A 21,525-nucleotide genomic window follows, 5' to 3' on the forward strand; every position below is an offset into this window, starting at 1 on the left:
TGTTTCAGTGCTTAATAATACAATGTTAAATTCATATCAGTTACAACAAGATTTTTATGTTTTCTAGAGATCTCTGGGGTATTCTGGTTACGAAACAGGAATTATTTTTTTATTCTATTGTAGTTAAAATTCTTTTGTAATTTAAGACCTAGCGAAAGGGTCATATGACACGCAGACTTAGGATAAGGACAACGCCCTTTCAAAAGGTTTTTGAAATGAACAAAAGTACATATTAGGTTTTGTTGGCGAATTATAAACAATGGGTTTACAACCATGAAACTTGTCAAACAACTGGCAAGCTTAATTATTTATAAAACGAAAAACAAAACATTGCGAGTATGCAAAAAAAATATGCATTGTGTCACTTTCTTACCCTTGTTATAATATCTTTACAACAGTCACGAATTCTTCTCTTGTATCTCAAATTTAAATTTTGTAATGGTGCAAATTTACTCTATGTAAAGAAAGTATTGACTCTGCAAATCGTAAGTTTTCGCGAATGGAATCAATTCGACTTTTTTGTTTTTATAGCGTAGGCATGTCAAAAAGAACACGGTCTGTATGGTGTTCAATATTTATCGAAACCCATAGGCATAACAACGCGAATGCGAAGTCTCAGTTATATTGTATAACGGCGATCCTACACTTATGGACAGGTCACGTGTCAAGAGAAGGTAATTTGGACGTAAACCATAATTTGGATGTAAAACATAATGGAGTGACAGCCACGAAATAGGAAGAGGCTGATGAGTTAAAAGATGAAACAAATAATATAAGAAAAGTAGGAGATGCTATCTGGACGAGAAATAATTGTGAGAGTTTTTTTTTGGCTCGGGTGTTGAACCTCATACATAAGGTTTCCCCGTCTTGGAGGCGCGTGGGGTATGTGTGTCTTGACGGTCCGCAGATGTTGGGAGTGGTCCGCGGGCCCAAGGATGTTTTAGGGCCCTACCCATCAAACGACCCCCCTTGCATTCTCTCACCCGACACCCAATCTCCGCCCGGGGTCAGAATCCGGGCAGAGTAAGGGTGAGAGAGTGTTCCCGTGGTTAACACTACAACCAAACTCGTGGCGCCACCCCTAGCTCGCCCGATCAACGGGACGAGATGATGGTCAACGACCAATGACATCGGTCTCTGCTGTACCGCGACACCTCAGGCCGTCCGGGCGGTGGTGATGCTGATGTTCCAGGATACCCCGCTGGGTCAGAACCAGCCTGCTGGGTCGGAGCACGGTACACCGCCGACCGGATTGCTGTAACACAGTACGATCCTCGGCTGGGCGTCGGCGGCGAGAGGGAAGAAGAGCGCTACTACTTCGCCACCTACTTCCACGAGATGATGGACTCGCAGAAATTGAGCATCGCCTGCCAGGATTTGTTGCTGTCGAGCATCGTAGCCGCGACGGTCGGTAGCGATAGGTTCAGTCCTATCTTCACGACGAGGACGCGGCGCTGCTCCACCCCGAAGACCTAGCCGCGCAGAAAAGATGAGCAGACTCGCGTAAGTCCTTCAGATGTGAGAGGCCTGCATCAATTGATAAGCTGATGATTAGGAAAAATTAAACTTATTTAATATAACTTAGATGGAGGGTAGTTGGACATCTGTCAGATCACACGCGTTTCGATTATTTTTAGTGTTTTTCCCGTTTTTTCTGTGTTTTTAAGAATTGTGTTGCCCTATTTTTGTTGGTGGTGGATTAGTTTAAGTTTCATTTAACTGGTAAGTGTATTTTTTATGTCAATGTCGTCCTCGGTGGGCGAAAATGTCCCGCCGGACAGAGGGAGGTCTTCTTTAGATTCAGAGATGGACGATCTTTCTCTAATACTTAATTCTCCTGTAAAAGCTTCACAAAAACGCCCTGCGGAAGACGTATTAAGCGTCCCAGAAAAAAGATCAGCTCCACATTTACCGGCAGCTGCCTCTAATCAACATACCTACACCCGGCCAGGTTTTGATAACAATTCAGTTCTTAATTACTCTGAAACTGACTCTGGCCCTTTTGTTGTCCATGTATCTCGTTCAGATGGTGACTTTGCCCCAGTTTCGAACCACACCCGTACCCTTAAAATTGCTCAAATTATTTACAATGGTAAGATCTCAGGGATAGATGAAATTAAAAACATGGGTAGAAATAGGGCTGCTATTATTTTTAAAACATATAACGAAGCGAATTCATTTTTAACAAACCCATTACTTTCATCTAACAAATTGTCAGCAATTATTCCACGCTTTCAAGTTACCAGGATGGGTGTCGTGAGACAAATTCCTGTAGAGTGGTCTCTTGAGGACCTAGTCTCATGGATTGAGTGTCGGTCTGTTTCAACCACCGTCATTAAAGCCAGAAGAATGAATAAGAAAAAGAAAATAGATGGAAAAACAGTATGGGAACCGACGGGTACAGTTGTCCTCTCTTTTCTTGGGCAAGTTCTTCCTAAACATGTATATTGTTGCAGCGTTTCCCTCCCTGTAAACATATATACTCTTCCCACTATTCAGTGTTTAAAGTGTTGTCGTTTTGGGCACATTCGTGATCAATGTCGATCGCAAGCCCGCTGCTCTCGATGCGCAGGCCCCCATGAAGGTAATTCTTGTAGTGTTTCAGAAAATAACATAACCTGCTTGTTCTGCTCTGGTTGTCATCCCGCCTCTGACCCGAAATGCCCCGAACATGCCCGTCAAAGATCAATTAAGATGGTTATGTCTGAAGAAAATATTAGTTATATTGAGGCAGCTCGCAGATTTCCTTCAGTCCGCACCTCCTATGCCGATGTTGCCAATTCTTCTCTTCCCCAAAAACCTATCTTCCTGAGCCGATCAGCTCCATCTTCGAATACCCTCCCGTCTTCCTCCCCCTCATCTTCTCGTCATACTCCGTCAACTTCATACAAAAAAACTGTTTTTATTGAAAAATCGTCTAAACCAATACTTTCCAAGGCTTATGATCGTCATGCTCACAATGATATTATTAGCCCTCCTAACTCTTGTTTACCCAATGGTTGTGCTCTTAGCACTCCCACCCCCTGTGCCCCTGCTACAAATGATAATCTCGCGGAATTAATGTCAATGCTGCTTCTAAATATTTTATCAAAATTCAATGATATACTACCGAACAACGTCTTGATTCAGATTCACGCTTTAATCTCTAGTCTCGTCAACTCTCAACCAAAGCATAATGACGAAGGTCCTACAATGGAACTGTCGTAGTATCAGAAATAAAAAACAAGAAATAATTTATCTATCTAATCAATATAACCCTGTCCTCTTTGCTGTTGCGGAGTCATGGTTGAGACCGGATACTCTGCTTAGGGTGCCCGGGTTCTCGTGTCTCCGCGATGACAGAGACGACGGCTGGGCAGGAACTGCTATCTTGGTCAGAAGAAATATATCTTTTTCTCGCATTACCCTTCCTCCTCATTCCTCAGCAATTAACATTGTGGCAGTTCGCTGCTTTAACATCACAGTGGTCTCAGTGTACATCCCTCACCCTAACAGTAACCTTATTCTAGAATTTTCGACACTCTTAACCTCTCTTCCATGTCCTCTCTTAGTCTTAGGAGATTTTAATATACGCCATACAATGTGGGGTTCTGAGTTATGTGACTCAAATTCCTCATTATTTCTTGATAAACTTGATGAATTAAATTTGTGTCTACTTAATGATGGAACTCCCACCCGTAGAGTATCCCCATCCCAAAGTCCAAGTGCCCCAGACCTGTCCTTGTCCTCTCCCTCTTTAGTTAACTCGATTTCTTGGTCTGTTCTGTCCAACTCCCATGGCAGTGATCATCTTCCAATATTACTAACTCTAGCCGATTCTTCCATCCCATCTTCAATTCCATATGAACCCCTTTTGAAATTCAGACTTAACAAGGCCGACTGGCAAAAGTATTCATCTTTAGTTCAAAATAATCTTGAATCTCTTCCTGATGCAAATGATGAAAATACTCTATTTTTGTACCTAGAATTTTGTTCCATTTTATCCTCCGCTGCCGAACTAACCATTCCCTTAAAGAATTCAGCTTCAAATAAAATTCCCTCACCAGCATGGTGGGATGCTGAATGCTCCCAAATAGTCCAAAAACGCAAGGAGGCTGAGTCTGAATTTTCTAAAATTCTCTCTTTAGAGAATTTCCTAGAATTTCAGAAAATTTCGGCCATCTCTAAAAGATTTTTGCGACAAAAGAAATCTCTTGCTTGGCGTAATTTTTGCGAGTCTCTCTCCCCAAGAACTCCTGCCTCCTTGATATGGAAAAAAATAAAAGCATTTCGTAAATCACAATCTGATAATAATATTAATTCTAATTCCTTGTCTTGGCTTCCTGATTTTATCTCCAAACTCTGCCCACCCTTTGTGCCTTTTAAACCTTGTCCCTTAATTCCCTCCTCCGCCTCTAATGACCCCATGAATTCCAGCTTCTCATTTGCAGAACTATGCTGTGTTCTTGACAACCTCCGAGATTCAGCCCCAGGTATAGATGGCTTCCCGTACTCTTTTATAAAAAAATTATCTGACTCTTCTAAAAAAATCTTTCTAAACCTTTTAAATCATATATTTCTCTCCAGTTCTATTCCAGCCTCATGGAAAACTCAATTGATAATCCCAATTCTAAAACCAGGCAAGGATCCAGCTCAATCTTGTTCATATAGACCTATTGCTCTCTCGAGTGTGCTAGCTAAAATTATGGAACATTTGATAAAAAATCGTCTAGAATGGATAGTTGAAAACAGGTCTATTCTCCCTAATAGTCAGTTTGGCTTTAGACGAGGTTACGGAACATTGGACAGCCTGAGCCTCCTCACTTCAGATATTCGTGTTGCATTCTCTCAAAATCGTCATGTTATAGCAGTTTTTCTAGATATTTCCTCTGCATACGACAATGTCGACCTTCATTTACTTAGACAAAAACTTATTAACCTGAATATGCCTCCTAGAATTGTGAATTTTATCTTCAATTTGTTTTATGACAGATCTATTATAGTTCGCATCTTAGGTGAAAATTCTTCTCATCGAACCTGGAAAGGTCTACCTCAGGGTTCTGTTCTCAGTCCTCTGCTTTATAATATTTACACTGCTATTTTAGATACTACTGTGAACCGTTTTTGCCGTATCCTCCAATATGCTGACGATATTGCCCTCTATACCATATCTAATTCTTTCTCACAAGCTTGTAATTGTCTAAATTCTGCTTTGTTTAACCTGAATTCTTGGTTGAATGATCACTGCTTATCCCTGTCCATCCCTAAATGTTCTGCGGTTGCTTTCTCCCGTAAGAGAGTTATCCCTGAAATAAATATTGAAATTTGTAACCAATCTATTCCAGTCTTGAGTAAAGTTAAGTTTTTGGGCATTCTCTTGGATTCTAAACTCTCCGGTGTTCACCATTTAAACTATATCTGCAATAAAGTTGAGAAGAGCATCAATGTTCTACGCGCACTCTCCGGTGTTAAGTGGGGTTCACATCCTTACAGCCAGAAGCTTCTTTATAATGCTTTAATTAGAAGTCACTTTGACTATGGTTCCTTTGTTTTGGAGCCTTGTAATAAAATGGCACTTACAAAACTAAATCGTATTCAATCAAAATGCCTCAGAATCATCTCTGGCGCCATGAAATCTTCCCCTATAAATGCCCTACAAGTTGAATGTTTTGAACCTCCTTTAGCCTTGCGTAGACAGTTTCTAGCTGATAGATTTTTCTACAAAGTAATTTCTCTCTCAAACCACCCCCTTTTAGCTCTACTTTCCCAACTTGCTCAACTGACCGAAACCTCTAGATACTGGCGTCATAAATCTGTACCTCCTCTTGTCAACTCGTATAAGAAACTGCAAAATTTAGCTTCTCCAATTTTTCAATATGATAAATTCCCCCTCTTTCTTTTCTCTTTTGACTGTCTTTTATTTCGTCCCACTACCTTCTTGAATATTGGGATCCATAAAGACTCCCCAGTAGCAAATTTACAATTTCAGAACATAGTACAACTACAATGGCCTAATCATTATCACCTATTCACTGATGCATCTAAACTATCCCAAAATGGTCCTGTAGGTGCTGCGGTATGGATCCCCAAGTTTAAAATCTCCCTAAAATACAAACTCCCTCAGACTTCCTCTGTGTACTCTGGTGAAGCTGTTGCTCTTTTAGAAGCAGCTCTTTTTATTAAAACCCGCGGTCTAAGTAAATCGGTAATTTTTTCGGACTCCTTAAGTTGTCTTCAAGACATAACTAAATTTCCATCGCATTCAAAAGTCAATTTTGAAATTATATTAAAAATTAAAGAAACTCTTTTTCAATGTCACTGCTCCGGACTTGATGTCACTCTCGTCTGGATCCCAAGTCATAGCGGAATTTGTGGGAATGAGCTTGCTGACTCCTGTGCCAAGGAGGCTGTTGTTATGGGCTGTAACAAGTATAACAAAATTTTTACTCGAGATTTACATTCTCTGGCAAAATCTGATATGCTTCAATCTTGGAATGAAAGCTGGCAGATTTCTCGTCAGTCAGTAGGTAAGCATTATGGTAACTTGCAACCGACCCTGCCCTCTAAGCCTTGGTTTTCCTCCCACTGCCATCTTCCTAAAAAAATTGTCTCAGCTATAATCCGTCTTAGACTTGGCCATGTTTGCTCCCCTGTTTTTCTTGCCAAAATTAGAGTCCGTGACCATTCTCTTTGTGAGTGTGGATTAGATGAGGGTACCCTGGATCACATTTTCTTCGACTGCCCCAATATCGTATCCCCTCTTTATGATATCCTTCCCAATGACATTCCCCGACCTATTAATATTAATTGTTTATTAACTTTAGTCTATTCTAAACATGTAAATATTCTGTGTAAATTTTTATCTGCTAATAATATTTATCTCTAAAGTAGTTAGTCTAACATATATTTGTTTGTGCTGTTCTTAAAACCACAGATTCGCGTATGGAAAAACCGACCAAATTTACTTGTATTTAGATTTAGTAATTTTTTCCCTCTCTAAGCACCTGTTATTTTTGTAAATACTTTGACATTGGCAAAATCAATGCCAAAGGCGTTGGAGCCAAATTATCTAAAAGAAGAAGAAGAAGAATATAACTTAAGATTTAAATGTAAAAAAGCGAGTAAAACATTTGTATCTTTATATTTTAGATCAGAAATTAAATGCTGTGTAAATTGTAAAATAATCTCGGTTAGTATAATATACCTAACCACGTGCGCATTTTATAAAAAAATATATCGCCCGGTATCGCTTTACAACATATTTCTAGGAACAGTTGCGTGATGTATCATTCATTGGTTTCCCGTGAATTGATATAGCTCACAGCAGCGAGAGTCGTGTTCAGGTGTCAGTTATTCCACGAAAGTGACGAAACTGTATTACGATGAACATGCGAAATGATCTCCGTCGGCTTCGCAATAAAATTACAATTATGTTTGGGTTGAAATTTGCTCCTTCCTCTCTATCTGTATTTGATTGACAAAGTAGGGTTTCAATACTTCAGCGGAAATTAGATGCCAAATTTGTTCACAATAGCAGTATCAGTTTTGTTCCAAAATCGGAACTCATAGTCTGCGGTAATTATACGAAATTAATTTTCGTCAGTATGAAAACCCTCTATTTTAATAATAGGTAACATAGTATGTTTTTAAGGTACATCGTTATCAATATTATGTTTAACTGAATTAATTTAAGATTTAATTAGTGTTATGTGTGAACTATCGATCTATAATATGATATCGAAGTCTCAAAGATGCTACAATAGCGGTTATCGTGCCCTTCAAAAGCGAACTGAGGTATGTTATTATTCAGTAAAGAGTGCCTTAACTAGGGTATGTTGTTTTATAGTTTATGCCTATAGTATACAACTTTTTTTTTTTTTTTTATGATTGAAGGTTTACTGGTGGCCCGGAGGCCTTTCCAGTTTCACCAGGACAGGTGGGCGAGCAAAGGCTCAGCCAGGAGGGGGAAGTTTTCTTCCCAGGAGCAGTACAAAATGCTCTTACACAGTTTGTGTATGGTATAAGACGAAAGGAAGACTTTCCACCAAGCGGGCGACATTGCTCGATAGACCGACGGTCCAATACATGCTATACAACTGAAGCGGGCTGAACTGTATTAAAAACTAGCGACCCGCCCTTACTTCGCTTCGGGAACCGTAATTTATTATTGAACTTATTCTTTTACGCAAATCTGGTCCTGGTCAGTAACAAAGAAAAAATCTAATCTTTCTTCTTCTTATATTAATGGTTCACTATTTTGGCGATAATCTTCTTCTTCTATCTTCTATCTTCTATATATGTATATAAAAATGAATTGCTGTTCGTAAGTCTCGCTAAAACTCGAGAACGGCTGGACGAATTTGGCTAATTTTGGTCTTGAATCATTTGTGGAAGTCCAGAGAAGGTTTAAAAGGTAGATAAATATGCAAATGCTCGGAATGAAATAAATAAATAATAATAATAACGGTTTTTGCGGCGCACGCAAAAATAGCTCGCAAATATATATTTTTTCCTTCTTGACACTTATCGTTATATTTTGGATAATTCAAACTCTATTATTATAAATTATAGCTACAGAATCCACATCCTAAAAAAAGTTTCAAGCTTTTAGCTCTAAAAAGGACGATACTTTTTTTAATTCTTAGATGGGTTGACGAGCTCACGGCCCACCTGATGTTAAGTAGTTACCGGAGCTCATAGACAACTACAACGTAAATGCCGCCGCCTACTTTGAGACATGAGTTTTAAGGTCTCAGTATAGTTACAACGGCTGCCCCACCCTTCAAACCGAAACGCATTACTGCTTCACGGCAGAATTAGGCAGTGTGGTGGTACCTACCACCAGTCATTACGCTAATTATAATTTTGCGGGTTTGATTTTTATTACACGATGTTATTCCTTCATTGTGGAAGTAAATAACGAACATTTGTTAAGCATGTATTACTATAAAAAAATTGGTACCCGCCTGCGGGATTCGACCACGTCTTATCCTTAGGTCACGGTGACTTCATACAACTTTTCATTTCCCTCTTTCAGTCCTTTAGAACCCTTTTTTCGCAATAAAAAGTAGCCTATTATGGTAAAACAGTGTAAAACGAAAACTTATTTGTGCTTGATCTGTAGAATTTTTTATTGCAATTTTTAAACCAAATACGTTTTATCCCAAAAATCAAAATGAAATTTTTAATCCCGACAGTAAATTGGCGGACCACCATCCAAGAAGCCACCGGTAACGAACACACTCATAAGTTCATAACCCGAATTTTTTCTTACATGTGCAGTGTCATGCGATTCTTTATGAGTACTAACATACATAAATTTAATTTAAAACAAACAAAACAAAAACGATTGTAAACATAGTTTTCTAGAAAAAAGTCCTGCCAATTAAACGGTATTATTAGAAAACCACAAATATGAAATATTTTCATAGAAATACAAATTAATTTCTTTTATTTTTCTAATAAGTAGGCATTTAATAGCCAATCTAATATTAATAAAAATAAATGCGGGTAAACATAAAAAAATATTGTGAGACGACCGTAATTTATTATTTATGAACATAAATAATGTTCATTGTTCGCTAACAGCAAAATGATCACTAGTCGCTATTCGATAAATTATAATGTGATTTGACAGTTGGATGATGGAGCTGTGACGGTGTGATCGTGCGTGTGGTCGTGTGTATTTAATAAGTGTTCTGCACTCGTGTTTTTTCAATATCAACCCGTAATCGATGATTATAGATAAATCGTTAATGCGAAATTTTTTAGGACTGTACAGAGCTTTTCGCATTTAACATTCGTAGATGTCGATTATACAACATGTTGTTCGTCCTTATTGATAATTAATAATTTAAATACAATTTTATATTGCTTCGACAGAACAGTTTTTACGTGGTAGTGTTATTACACTCAATATTCATTCAAATTTCGAACTATTATTTTCATTATAATGTAAACAACCATTACAGTTTCACGTGTCCTCTTGTATGTTTACCAAGTAATGTGAGTTCGTTCGGACCACTAGGAAGCCGTAGCGAGCCGTTTTGATTTTCTACGATACGGTAGTGAGTTCGTGATCGCCCATACTAATGCAAGAGGGGGGCCAGTTGTACAGGAAACACATCCCGGAAGAATCAACATACCGTTCTCCGCAGATTATTTACGAGCTAAGATGAGAGTATAGTCTCTGCCACCCCGATAAGAATACCACGTTAAGGATGTTTTAAAATAAGTTCTCAGAGCGGTTCCTTTATGTTTGTTCTGCACGAGTTGTCAATAGGTAGCGTACGTCAGTTTCCTTTCCGCCCTCGTCACGTCCTGTCTGTAACTAAATAGAATGCGCATTAAATCATGCGATTCAGGTTCGGTTCGGTTAATGTAAACGTCTTTTTATCGGAGTCACGAAAAAAGTGCCGAAGCAGTGAATTTAACGAATGGAAATGTGCAATACGAAGATTTAAAAATTTGTCATGAAGATGGAAACCGCATTTTTCCGAAGATTGCTTAAATATATAAGGGTACTGGTTATTCTTATTACCCCGTTTATTAATTCTTGATAGATTTTTTAATTAAATAAATTAAATATTTTATTTTTGAAATAAAAGAAAATTCATTCAATTAATTGCGTCGAGCATCTGTTTCAGAGCAGCGTTTCTAATAAATAATCTAATGACATCTATAATCTATAATATGTGAAGAAAAAACTTTGTACCCATTTTTACAAAAATTGCGTGGACGGATGAGTATACCCGTAGTTATAGTTTATATATAGAGAAGGAGTGCAGAATGTGAATATTTTTTTAAAATTATGCATAAGAAATACATTAAATAAATAAATAAATAAAACATGACACACACTTACCATGTATTTGACACAACACATACATATAAATATACTATTTGTTTATTGTCAATTGTCAAAACTTTTGTTATTGCATAAAGTCTGGTCAAATTGAGAATAGATTAATATTGTTTGTCTTTAATATTATTTATCTATAGTGTAGTTTTGGCGAAACCTGTGATTATATTGTAGAAGTATAATAGTGTTTGACAATAGAACGATAATAATGTTTAAACATAAAATTTCAATTGATTATAGTCGAATTTCGACTACTGCGGGAATTTCGACCACTAATATAAGAAATAACATAATGACATTTCAAACAAAAAAACGAGATTATACCGTGAAAGTAGTTTTAATTAAATATGAAATTAACACGTAATTTGTAATTGTTGAAATGAGATACAAAATATAAAACTTTTCAGGCGACAAAAACATTTCTGAACGAGCTCAGCGAGACTGGTGCGGGGTGTGTATCACGAGCGACGGCGATCAAGTTCTTGTTGGCGCGCAAGTTCGATGTTGGGAGGGCCCACGCGCTCTGGAGGCAGCATGAGGCCACGCGTCGAAGGGAGGGACTCAACAAGTTTGAACCGTTCGAGGATCCACTTAAGTCAGAACTCGAAACCGGCAAATTTACTATACTGGTGAGTGTTCTGAGAAAGCTTTTTTTATATGCATATAGAATGGCGACGACAAAGTGAAGCAGCAAGGTTTGCCGAGAGTTATAGTTGGAAGACCATGTAAATGCAAAAAAATAATCCTTTGTTGATATTTTCTAGGCAGTAAAGAACTAGGTATTTCGTTTTTACATACCGAAACTTAAATACTTAAATAATAAGCATAGGGCCTACCTGATTATGAGTGGTTACCATCGCTCATGGATAATGCACAGATTCGTACCAATTGGCACCTGTATTGACAGACGTGTACTGTGAGGAACTGGACACAATGATGGAGAACCTCGTGAATCTCCGGTCAAAGCCATGTTAATCTCATCCCTGTTGGTTCTTACACGACAATGCTTAACCTTATACGGCACAACAGACAATCCCCAAACTGCAAGAGCTTGAGTTGGAATTTTTTTATCATTTACTGTACTCACCAAACCTTGCGCCGACAGACTTCTATTATTTTTTTAAAGTTTGGACAACTTTATTGCAAGGAAAAAAGCAATACTCGAGAGGCAGTACAAAATGCCATTGAGGAGTTTTTTGCTCCCGTACACCTGACTTCTTCAAGAATTCCAATGGAAAAATACTCTACTGCGCTGGCAGAGATGTATCGATACCACGGGTGCATATTTTAATAGAAAGATATGAAAAAAATACTAACTTTCTTTATACTAAACGGTAATTTCTTAGGTTAAGATCTATAAATATAATAATAAACACATGTAAATGTAAGTTTGCAATTCAATCATTAATAAAGCTTTATCATTTATTTAATGAAAAATTGTTTAATTCATAGCCAACCAGAGATGCGACCGGTGCTGCCATTGCCGTGTTCACAGCGAACAAACACTTCCCCTCACAGACTACGCATCAAACAACACTACAGGTTTGTATTCGAGCATTTCTTGCAAGTCCTAAAACCAAATCATCTAGACTATAAAATGCCAACGCATCTTGCCAACGGTTTCTTCGGATATACATGTAAAAAATTGGCGCGTAAGTGAACTGTGTGCTTAGTGCGAGTTTTTTAACGTTCTCGTTAGCGTAAAAGTTAGCTCATATTTGTATGGAATGGGATCGTTTGCCTACGTTTTCCGCTAGGGGTTCCTACTGCATACAAAATTGGGCTAACTTTTACGCAATCGAGAACGTTAAAAAACTCGCACTAAGCACACTGAAGCCGAGCGCGATTCGAGTAGTCGGCCCCCATCGAGCGTTCATGTAGTGTTTCCCGTTGGCGCGCTGGAAAATGTAAAGGACAATGCCCATTTTCTTTGGGCGATTGGGCCTCTAAAAAAATTTGTCGTGCCATGATGGTTTTAACCTAATTTTATAGACAAGAAATATCGTTTCATATTCAGAAAACGATTTTTATATTCTCACTCAGGTTTAAGAGAAATCTGTTTTTTTCTGCACCTAAAATTAAGGTTATGTACCTATATATACTTATATAATAGGTATTTAATTGTTTTCTTCGAAATCAATAATCGCTCTCATAATTAGTTCTGTAACTAATTATAAATAAGCTAATTGTGGTTAATGTTGCTAGAAATAAGCCCTTATGTACATTTTATTATTATTATATCATCATAATAATAATAAAATGAAGGTAGTTTCTGAGAACAGACTTCATTTTCCCTTCTTTTGGAAATTAAAATCTGGAAGCCGGCAACGATATGTTGTTGTTTTTATATTCGCCAATAACAGGCAGAGTTTAGCCTATGCAGCCTAGTCTGTCGTAGTTATATTATTTTCATGTCAATAAAAAGCCGGTATATCTCTTTTTATTGCTTTTGGGAGTTTTGACGTCAACTCGATGAATAATAGCACATTGACTGAGCGTGAGTTTCCGCAGACCTTTGATCTTGAAAAAAAAAACAGTCACTGCTATTTTAGCCACAGTTTTATTCCAATGCCTCAATAATCGTAAACAACGATAATACACAGAACAATACCCAATTTATATATTACCTATACATCACAATAAACTATTAAAATAAAACTTCAAGTGACGCTTCACTCGGGTTGCTGCCAAAACTCTCTGACCATAGATAATAAGAATAAGTAATGGTGGGCCATTGAGATTTTTACTAATGGAATCATTCATTATTGTCTAAAAATATTAAATAATTCATAGTTTTAAGTAATAATTATTATTACAATATATAAATATTGAATTGAACAAAAATAAACTAAAAAAGTCTGTGAATTATAACCATTACTTTTTTTTATTATTTGTTGTTCATGTCACAAGAACTCTTTCGTTTGGCAACATTTATGTTTACAATGAGTGGTGGTATGGGCTAAGCCTTTTGTCTGCCTATTGGCGAATTTAAAAACTATGAATGGTGGAAGTACTCAGTTTTCGGATGTTATCAAATAAATAATTTATTTTTTATAAAACAATGTCAGGGTGAAAGAAATGTGGGTGATAAATAAACCAAACAACGTGAAAAAACAAGGCATAGTTTTTCAAGTATAAATAGTTTTGACACAAAGTTGGCCCATTATTGGGCATTGTCCTTTGGAATTCTTTCAGAACTTTCAGTTACTCATTATAAAGGGCTATTTTTTATGTGAATTATATAAAGGTATGATGTTTCTGTTTAAGAACATTTCCTTATTATTCCTCTTTCCTAACGGATGCTATTGTGAACATTGAATATCTAATATTTGTATTATAAATTTTATCTGTATAGTTAGTTATGTTCGATAATCAAAGAATACGAATTTTTCATATTAAAATTTATTTTTCGTTAGTGTCATGGTGTAGTGTTCGGCAGTGTGGTGGTACCTACCCGCGCGGACTCAGAAGAGGTCCTACCACCAGTAAAAAAGTGTGTTGCCAACTATAGGTATTTTAAAACAGCTTTATAGATTTTCTACAGTTTTTCTTGCCATCAAATAACGTTCGTTTTGTACCCAACAAAACATAAAGGATTTCATTTGTCTAATAGTTTAATTTGTCCAGGGTGTGGTGTACCAGTTGGACGTGGCCTTACAATCGCTGGAGACTCAGCGAGCCGGCCTGGTCTTCATCTACGACATGACCGACTCCAAATACACCAACTTCGACTACGAGCTGTCGCAGAAAATATTGACTATGTTAAAGGTATGTAATTGTCTGGAATTGTTTCTCGCCGGATCTTCTCAGTGGGTCGCGTTTCCGATCCGATAGTGATTCTGCGAAGCACTGGTCTTGCTAGGGTCAGTGTTAGCAACACTCCGGTTTGAGCCCCGTGAGCTCACCTGCACATGTTAGGGCGAAGCTGAAAATATAGCATTGAGCGGCTGTCAGCATAGTTAGGAAAAAAATATTCTGGCATTACGGAATAGATTCTGCGGATTGAAATAAAATGGGCTTAAATAAGGCCGGTACCATCGTATCAATTATTTTGTCGCTAAACTTGGTTAAACGTTAAATTAACATGCTTTTTTTGCATTGTACCGTTAGTAACACGCTTTTATTGACTTGAACTGTTTTATCTATAAAACGGAATATTTCAACGCTATTTTTACGAACTTCATGACGTTCGTTTAAATTGATATAATTTGTAAACGTATCAAGGACCGATGACAGCGTAATAATGTTATTGACCAAGCTATGGATACTGTAGACAAAAAAAGTACAAAAAAAAAATAATTTAAAATTTTACTTCTGTTTTGCTATTCATTAATGCAGCACCCGTTTTAATTCTTTTTCCAAGTAGATTTATTATTTAATTGGGTCGCGACAAGTTCCATCGATTTATCATACGTCCTTGCGCCAACAAGGCGAACTTCGATTACGTTATAAGGAAAAGTGGGTGCGTAATTGGAACATATAACTGTCTTTTTCGTTACGTCGGTAATGAATGACTATTACGTTACGTACGACGTCATGTTCTTCGGCGTTTTTGTTTGTTTGTTTGATAACTTCCCCATCACTAGATTTTTATAGGGATCTTATCATTAATGAACGCGTTTCAATTATTCATACTGTTGTAGATTTTTGGTAGCGATTTGACCGTTGTGGTAGTAGTAAGAGGAGTAGTAGTAAGTACTAATTGATATATGTTTTAGATAATCTGTAGTTCAATATTCCACAGCATTGATACTATGGTTTCCCTTGCTATATCTACTATCTGGCTGTTTATTATCTATATATTTAAACGTATATAAGTAGGTTTGTTTGTCAGTCTCTGGTACCCATAACACAAGGAATGGTAAATTGGTGCCAGACCGTGCGTGTTTTTTCCCCAGTTATTTTATTTATTATTATTATTCTAGGGTGTTTATGAAAATCGGTTACAATAAAAAGTTAATTTAACAAAACTAGATCAATCTATATATATAGTGGTAGGGCATCTTTTGAAGCTAGATAGGTTGTCGTCATCATACTTGTTTCTGCTGCTAAGTAGACATGCGTTTTGGTTTGAAGGGTGAGAAAGCAGTTGTACTGCACAATTCACCTTTTTTTCATTGGTTAGATTGGAGAACGTGAGTTCATTGACATCATAAAGGGAATGCCGCTATTCGTCTTCTGGCGTGAAGTCGAAGTCGTCGTGGTCTAAAGGACAAAACGTGCGCCTAATGTCCTTTATTGTAAGAATAATTGTCGTTGCGGCGGAAGCTTATTCGTCTTTTCGCATTAAAAGTGTACAATTTCCAAAAATATTCGAAATTGAGTTAATATGCGGAATCATTTGGTTTCGCCAGTATTTTTCTCATAAATACTGTCAAAAGAGCGTAGTTTAGTTTTAGTTTTTTTTTTAGTTTAGATTACCTATGTTTTGACTAGTATTAACAAAATTAATACATAATTTTATCTTACTTTAAAAGACAGATAATGTAACTGGTAAAAAATAAAAAATAAATGTTGCAAAGATGATTAATATTAAAAATATCACATGTTTTAAACCTTTAAAACACTCTCCTGTAAAATTAGTAAGTTTTGAGATTATACAGTTTTAATGTGAGAAGACGATATGTAGAGACAACATGTTCCGCTTGAACGAGAGCTTAAAGTCTGGACTACTTTGAAATAACGACAAAGGAATTCTATGTAATCCAATTAGCTAACTCATTGAGTATCTAGCCGGGTCTTCTCAGTGGGTCGTGACCCGGTAGTAGATTCTGCGAAGCACTGCTCTTGCTAGGGCTAGTGTTACCAAATTATCTCAGGTTGAGCCCGCGAGCTCACGTACCCGTCGGCGCGTAGCTAGAATAACCTCTTAGGCTACCAGTGAACAGGTAAAAATAAAAAAGCAATTAGCATTATTAATTTTTGAATTATTCATATACGAAGAACTTGGACAGTTGTTTTCGTAAAGCCTCGATGTTGCTCATTAATCTTTTACGAGGTGTTTTTTTATATAATATAAAAATGTTAAGTGTTCCTTATACGTTATTTTCCGTCATACAACGTTTCTTTCAAACCTCGAACATGAAACGGTGATTATGAAATTTTACAATAATATTTGTAGGCCCAAAGAACGTTACAATAAAAAGCATAAATTATCGCGTAAATAACGTTCTGCTCTTCCTAACCAGCATTTCGTTGTACTAGGCTGCACTAAAAGTATCGGGAATGGAATATTTCCACTGTTCCTGTCAATTTAAAATCTTTTTAATTGAAAACTCCTTGGTTTTAAAAATCGAATACCATTTATTTATTTAAAAAAAGATTCTCGGTCTTGTCACGAGGTTTTGTCAAACTTGTTTAGTCGTTGAGAAAATGGAATTGACTCGAGAAAATTCAAGAGCGATGATTTATTATGACTTTCGAAGTGGTTTAATACAAAAACAGTGTGTTGACCACAATTTCGAAGTGGTTTAACACCAAAACCACAATTTATCGCTGGTTTGCTGAGTTTCAACGTGGACGTGTCAAGCTCAGTGATGATCCCCGTCAAGGTCGTCCAAAAACTGCAGTCATCCAAGAAAACATTGATGCTGTGCGTAAGCTGATTGAGGAAGATCGACATGTGACATACCGCGAAATTCAGGCAACTTTAGACATTGGCATGAGTCAAATACAAATAATCTTGCATGAACAATTAGGTGTAAAAAAGTTGTTTTCCCGATGGATACCGCATTCGCTCTGTGAAGAGCAAAAAGCGGCTCGCGTTACTTGGTGCGTCAGAACTCTCGAAAGATTCCACGCAGGATCCTTAAATGCTGTATACAACATTGTATCAGGTGACGAATCCTGGATATACGCGTATGAACCCGAAACAAAAAACCAGTCACGAGTTTGGGTGTTCGAAAATGAGTTAAAGCCAACAAAAATTGTTCGTTCACGGAGTGTTGCAAAAAAAATGGTGGCCACGTATGTCTCCAAAACCGGCCATGTTACGACTATTCCTCTTGAGGGACAAAGAACGGTTAATGCAGAATGGTATGCTAGCATTTGTTTGCCACAGGTCGTTTCTAAACTCCGTAAAGAGAACTCCAACCGCCGCATCATCCTCCATCACGACAATGCGAGTTCTCACACCGCGCACAGAACAAAAGAGTTTTTAGAGCAAGAAAACATAGAATTATTAGACCATCCGCCGTACAGCCCCGACCTAAGCCCTAATGATTTCTATACTTTCCCTAAAATAAAGAATAAATTGCGTGGACAGAGATTTTTATCACCTGAAGAAGCTGTGGACGCCTACGAAACGGCCATTTTGGAGACCCCAACTTCCGAATGGAATGGTTGCTTCAATGATTGGTTCCATCGTATGGAAAAATGTGTCAAATTTCGCGGAGAATACTTTGAAAAGCAATAAATACATTTTTAAATAGTAATGTTGTGTCACTTCGTTAATTCCCGAAATTTTCAGTGCCACTCTCGTAACGCGCTTTTCGTTTACGCCGAAGTGAAGAAGTCTGATTGAGTTTCGGTACAGGTTCGCGAAAAAATTGGACAAGTACGAGTGAAACTGATGGTTTTGGGTGTAAGCTGTGCTTCATTGTAAACAAGACAAGGCTACGTAACCGGGCTGAACTAATCTTGTTCATGTAGTGTATGCTATGAACGAATACATATATGTATATATACATAGTCTGGCCATAAATACTGTTACAATTAAAAATAACAAAAATTCTATTGCAAATAACATTTATTACTTTTAATGTTAGTTTTTAGTGTGTTAGTTTAATACATAAATATAAAACAATTTAAAGTATAAAAAGCTTATTCGAAGTGGTCTCCATTGGCTGCAATACAGTCCTTTAAGCCAGTTATCAATAGAAGCACGCACTCTTTCCATGGGAAAGTTTTTCACTGCCAATCGTACGGATTGTTTTAGGGACTCCAAATTATCATGGCGTTTAGAGCAGGCCGCACTCTCTAAAACTGACCATAAATCATAATCCAGCGGATTAAGATCGGGACTAGAGAACGACCAGTCTTCAGCTCTGATGAAGTCCGAAACGTTTGTTTCCAACCAAGACTGCGTAAACTACTACAAGTTTTGACTCCTTTGCCTGTCTAGTTGACTGAACAAAAGCATAAACAACTTATACAGGGTAATAACATGTTATACTAAATACAGCGACTTATTGGCGAAAACGTGAGGAGCTAAGTTGTGTGTGTTTTGTTATTTTTTTTTTGTTTGGTGTTTCTTCAGTATTAAACTTTTATCAACTGTTTGTCGACGATATTTGTGAAAGTGCACACATATGGGAAAATGAAACATAGACGCTGGACGTGATCTGGAGTCTTATTGTTCGGGTTTTTAGAGTAGGATTGTAGTCGTTTTATTCTATCTAACGGCTCTATTTACTTTGTCCCTACAGACAATAAGAAAGGTTTCCGCAACCAGACGAGTTACAAGTACCTACGTCAGCTCATTTAACCATGTTCACAAAGCGTAACTACTGTTATTGAGTTATTATATTTACCAATATCATTTTTCAGTTCAGAGTTTTCCATTGTCGACCCTCGATATATCAATCCCAGGTGGGTGACGGCGTTGTGACCTTTACGCGCTCCGGTTAATCACTTACTACACGGGCCGGGTGTTGGTTTATCCAACGACGCAAAAAAAAAACTTGTATGTTTATCAAAATCAACGAGTTAAAAGTACGCATGTCTCTGTTGTGCCGGCTACCGATTTCCTTTTCACTTTTCCGATGTCACGATATAGCACACTCATCGTGCATATTAAAATTCGTAGCGTAATTCTGGCGTAGCGGGTTGGGCGGATGCGAAACGTAGTCGTTGGGTAGGCGCCCGCCCCGGCACGAGCCTGACGTCAGTCGAGCGTCCGAGCGCGACCCGAACGCACGTGTCTGCTTTATTTACGACGTTTCGACCGTGGCATTTCGATAACGCGTACACACTGTGTGCGAATCCAATATATATCTCAACTAGTAACTACACTATCAATTGTAAACTAATCTAGAACGCAAAAAACAAAGCGGTTTAGCTTTACGCAAACAGGTGTTGATTCCATATCAGTGCTATTGTAGGTTGTTTTGTTAGTCGAGTGTTGCCGTTTGCAGTGTTTAATGGCTATCACGGTGTGCAATAGAGAAGTGTTCTCGTTTGACCATCAATCGTATAAATGAAGATAGTTTATCATCAAGTAGCCGATCGATAGAGACAGCCGAAGCGATTGATGCTTTTAACCGCATTGCCTATCTGAGGTGAGCTGATAACAAGTTTTTGACATTTTACGATTATTCCGCCTCGAGAAATACAAAGCCCATCCCTAGTGAATGCGACGAATATAAATGCACTAATAATAAACCAGTAAAACGTACAAGTCAAAAATAGAACAAGTGTTAATTAGGCCGGCCGAGAAATAGAAGCAAACTCGAAATTGAGCCTTGAAAATGCTCTAGTAAATATTTATAAACATACTCTGCACAATAATAAACTAGTTTATGTTCGTATGTTAAATTTCACGAAAGTATCAATAACGGAGCCACTCGTAATTTATATTGCGAACTTCCAAGACGTGCTTCTAAGAAAATGACTACTTGGAACGATGTAATTTTGTACGCCCACATCGTCGAGCGATGATGACCAATACGTGTATGTGAAAATAAATTAACGAACCACATTTTTAATATATTAGAACAAGACAAATAGATTAGTGGAAGCTAAAATTGTTTTAAACAATACGTAATTAATGATTAAAATCCTCTTTTAAAGTATTTTTGAAAGATAAACAAAAGATATTTACGTTTAATTTTGAGCAGTGAAAGATGACGAAACATCGAACTTTATCTAACGTCGCAATTTATTTTTAGTCTTGTTTATTTCTCGATTGTCGGTGCGTATCGAACGGAAAGTTTGACGTTCTTTTGACTTGCAAACAAAACAATATCTTGGAAGTTGATCGGTCTGCGATTGTTAGATATAAATTTGAAGTTTTATTGAATTAAGTAGGCAGCGGCTTGGTTCTGCCCCTGGCATTGCTGAAGTCCATGGGCGACGGTAACCACTCACCATCAGGTGGGCCGTATGCTCGTCTGTTTACAAAGGCAATAAAAAAAAAATAGTCCTTCCTAGCGTCTAATTATAAACACACAACGAAATAATGATTTTAACTAAATATTAATGTAATATACATTATTGCGTAAAATACATTTAAAACGAAATCAGTAATCGTCTTACGCCACTATCTCTAATAGATAGATACTACAGTCGATAGCTGGAAAAGAGCGCATTCACGATAAACTTTGTACTTAAGAATGGATAAATTACGCGTTAAATTGCGGGAAAAGTGTATATTGGGTTTTTGTTATCTTATCGTAATGTAAAATGTATTCTAGAAAACGATATTTATTATGTATCTCAATACGTGGTATTATAATAAAATCGTAAACAGATTTTACAGTGTCGCTAATCTTTATAATTAGCTAAATCAATTTGGATGCGGATCTTGGGGATAAGAGTTACATAATAAATAGTAGGAAGCGTAGAACATAGAGATGTTTGCGTGCGAAACTTCGGACATAGCACGTCTTGAAAAAAATATGAATGTAAAGAAAGTAATCACCACGAAAAAATGTCGGTGTGTTAAGTGATGTACCGACTCCAAATAC

At 37.3% G+C, this 21,525-nt stretch overlaps 1 protein-coding gene and 1 long non-coding RNA gene across 3 annotated transcripts in view; one reads left to right on the forward strand and one right to left on the reverse strand.

Annotated features, from left to right (window-relative positions):
- Positions 1–21,525, forward strand: part of LOC101744807 (tyrosine-protein phosphatase non-receptor type 9) — a 67,867-nt gene that overhangs the window by 2,913 nt on the left and 43,429 nt on the right. Inside the window, exons 1-4 of one of the 2 annotated variants that reach the window (XM_012693368.4) lie at positions 10,135–10,499; positions 11,248–11,469; positions 12,293–12,382; positions 14,468–14,608. In XM_012693368.4, the coding sequence (XP_012548822.2) occupies positions 10,452–10,499; positions 11,248–11,469; positions 12,293–12,382; positions 14,468–14,608 (501 nt within the window). In that variant the 5' untranslated portion in view covers positions 10,135–10,451. Of the gene's footprint in view, positions 1–10,134; positions 10,500–11,247; positions 11,470–12,292; positions 12,383–14,467; positions 14,609–21,525 lie in introns of those variants that run through there. The other variant, XM_004929565.5, reaches the window with a different exon arrangement.
- On the reverse strand, positions 13,382–20,172 carry LOC134200850 (uncharacterized). Its single transcript, XR_009975928.1, has 2 exons — positions 19,372–20,172; positions 13,382–14,765 (listed from the first exon to the last, which is right to left on the reverse strand). It is a non-coding gene; the product is annotated as an uncharacterized LOC134200850 (long non-coding RNA).

Source organism: Bombyx mori, chromosome 21 (genome assembly GCF_030269925.1).
Source record: "Bombyx mori chromosome 21, ASM3026992v2".
Classification (NCBI taxonomy): Eukaryota; Metazoa; Arthropoda; class Insecta; order Lepidoptera; family Bombycidae; genus Bombyx; species Bombyx mori.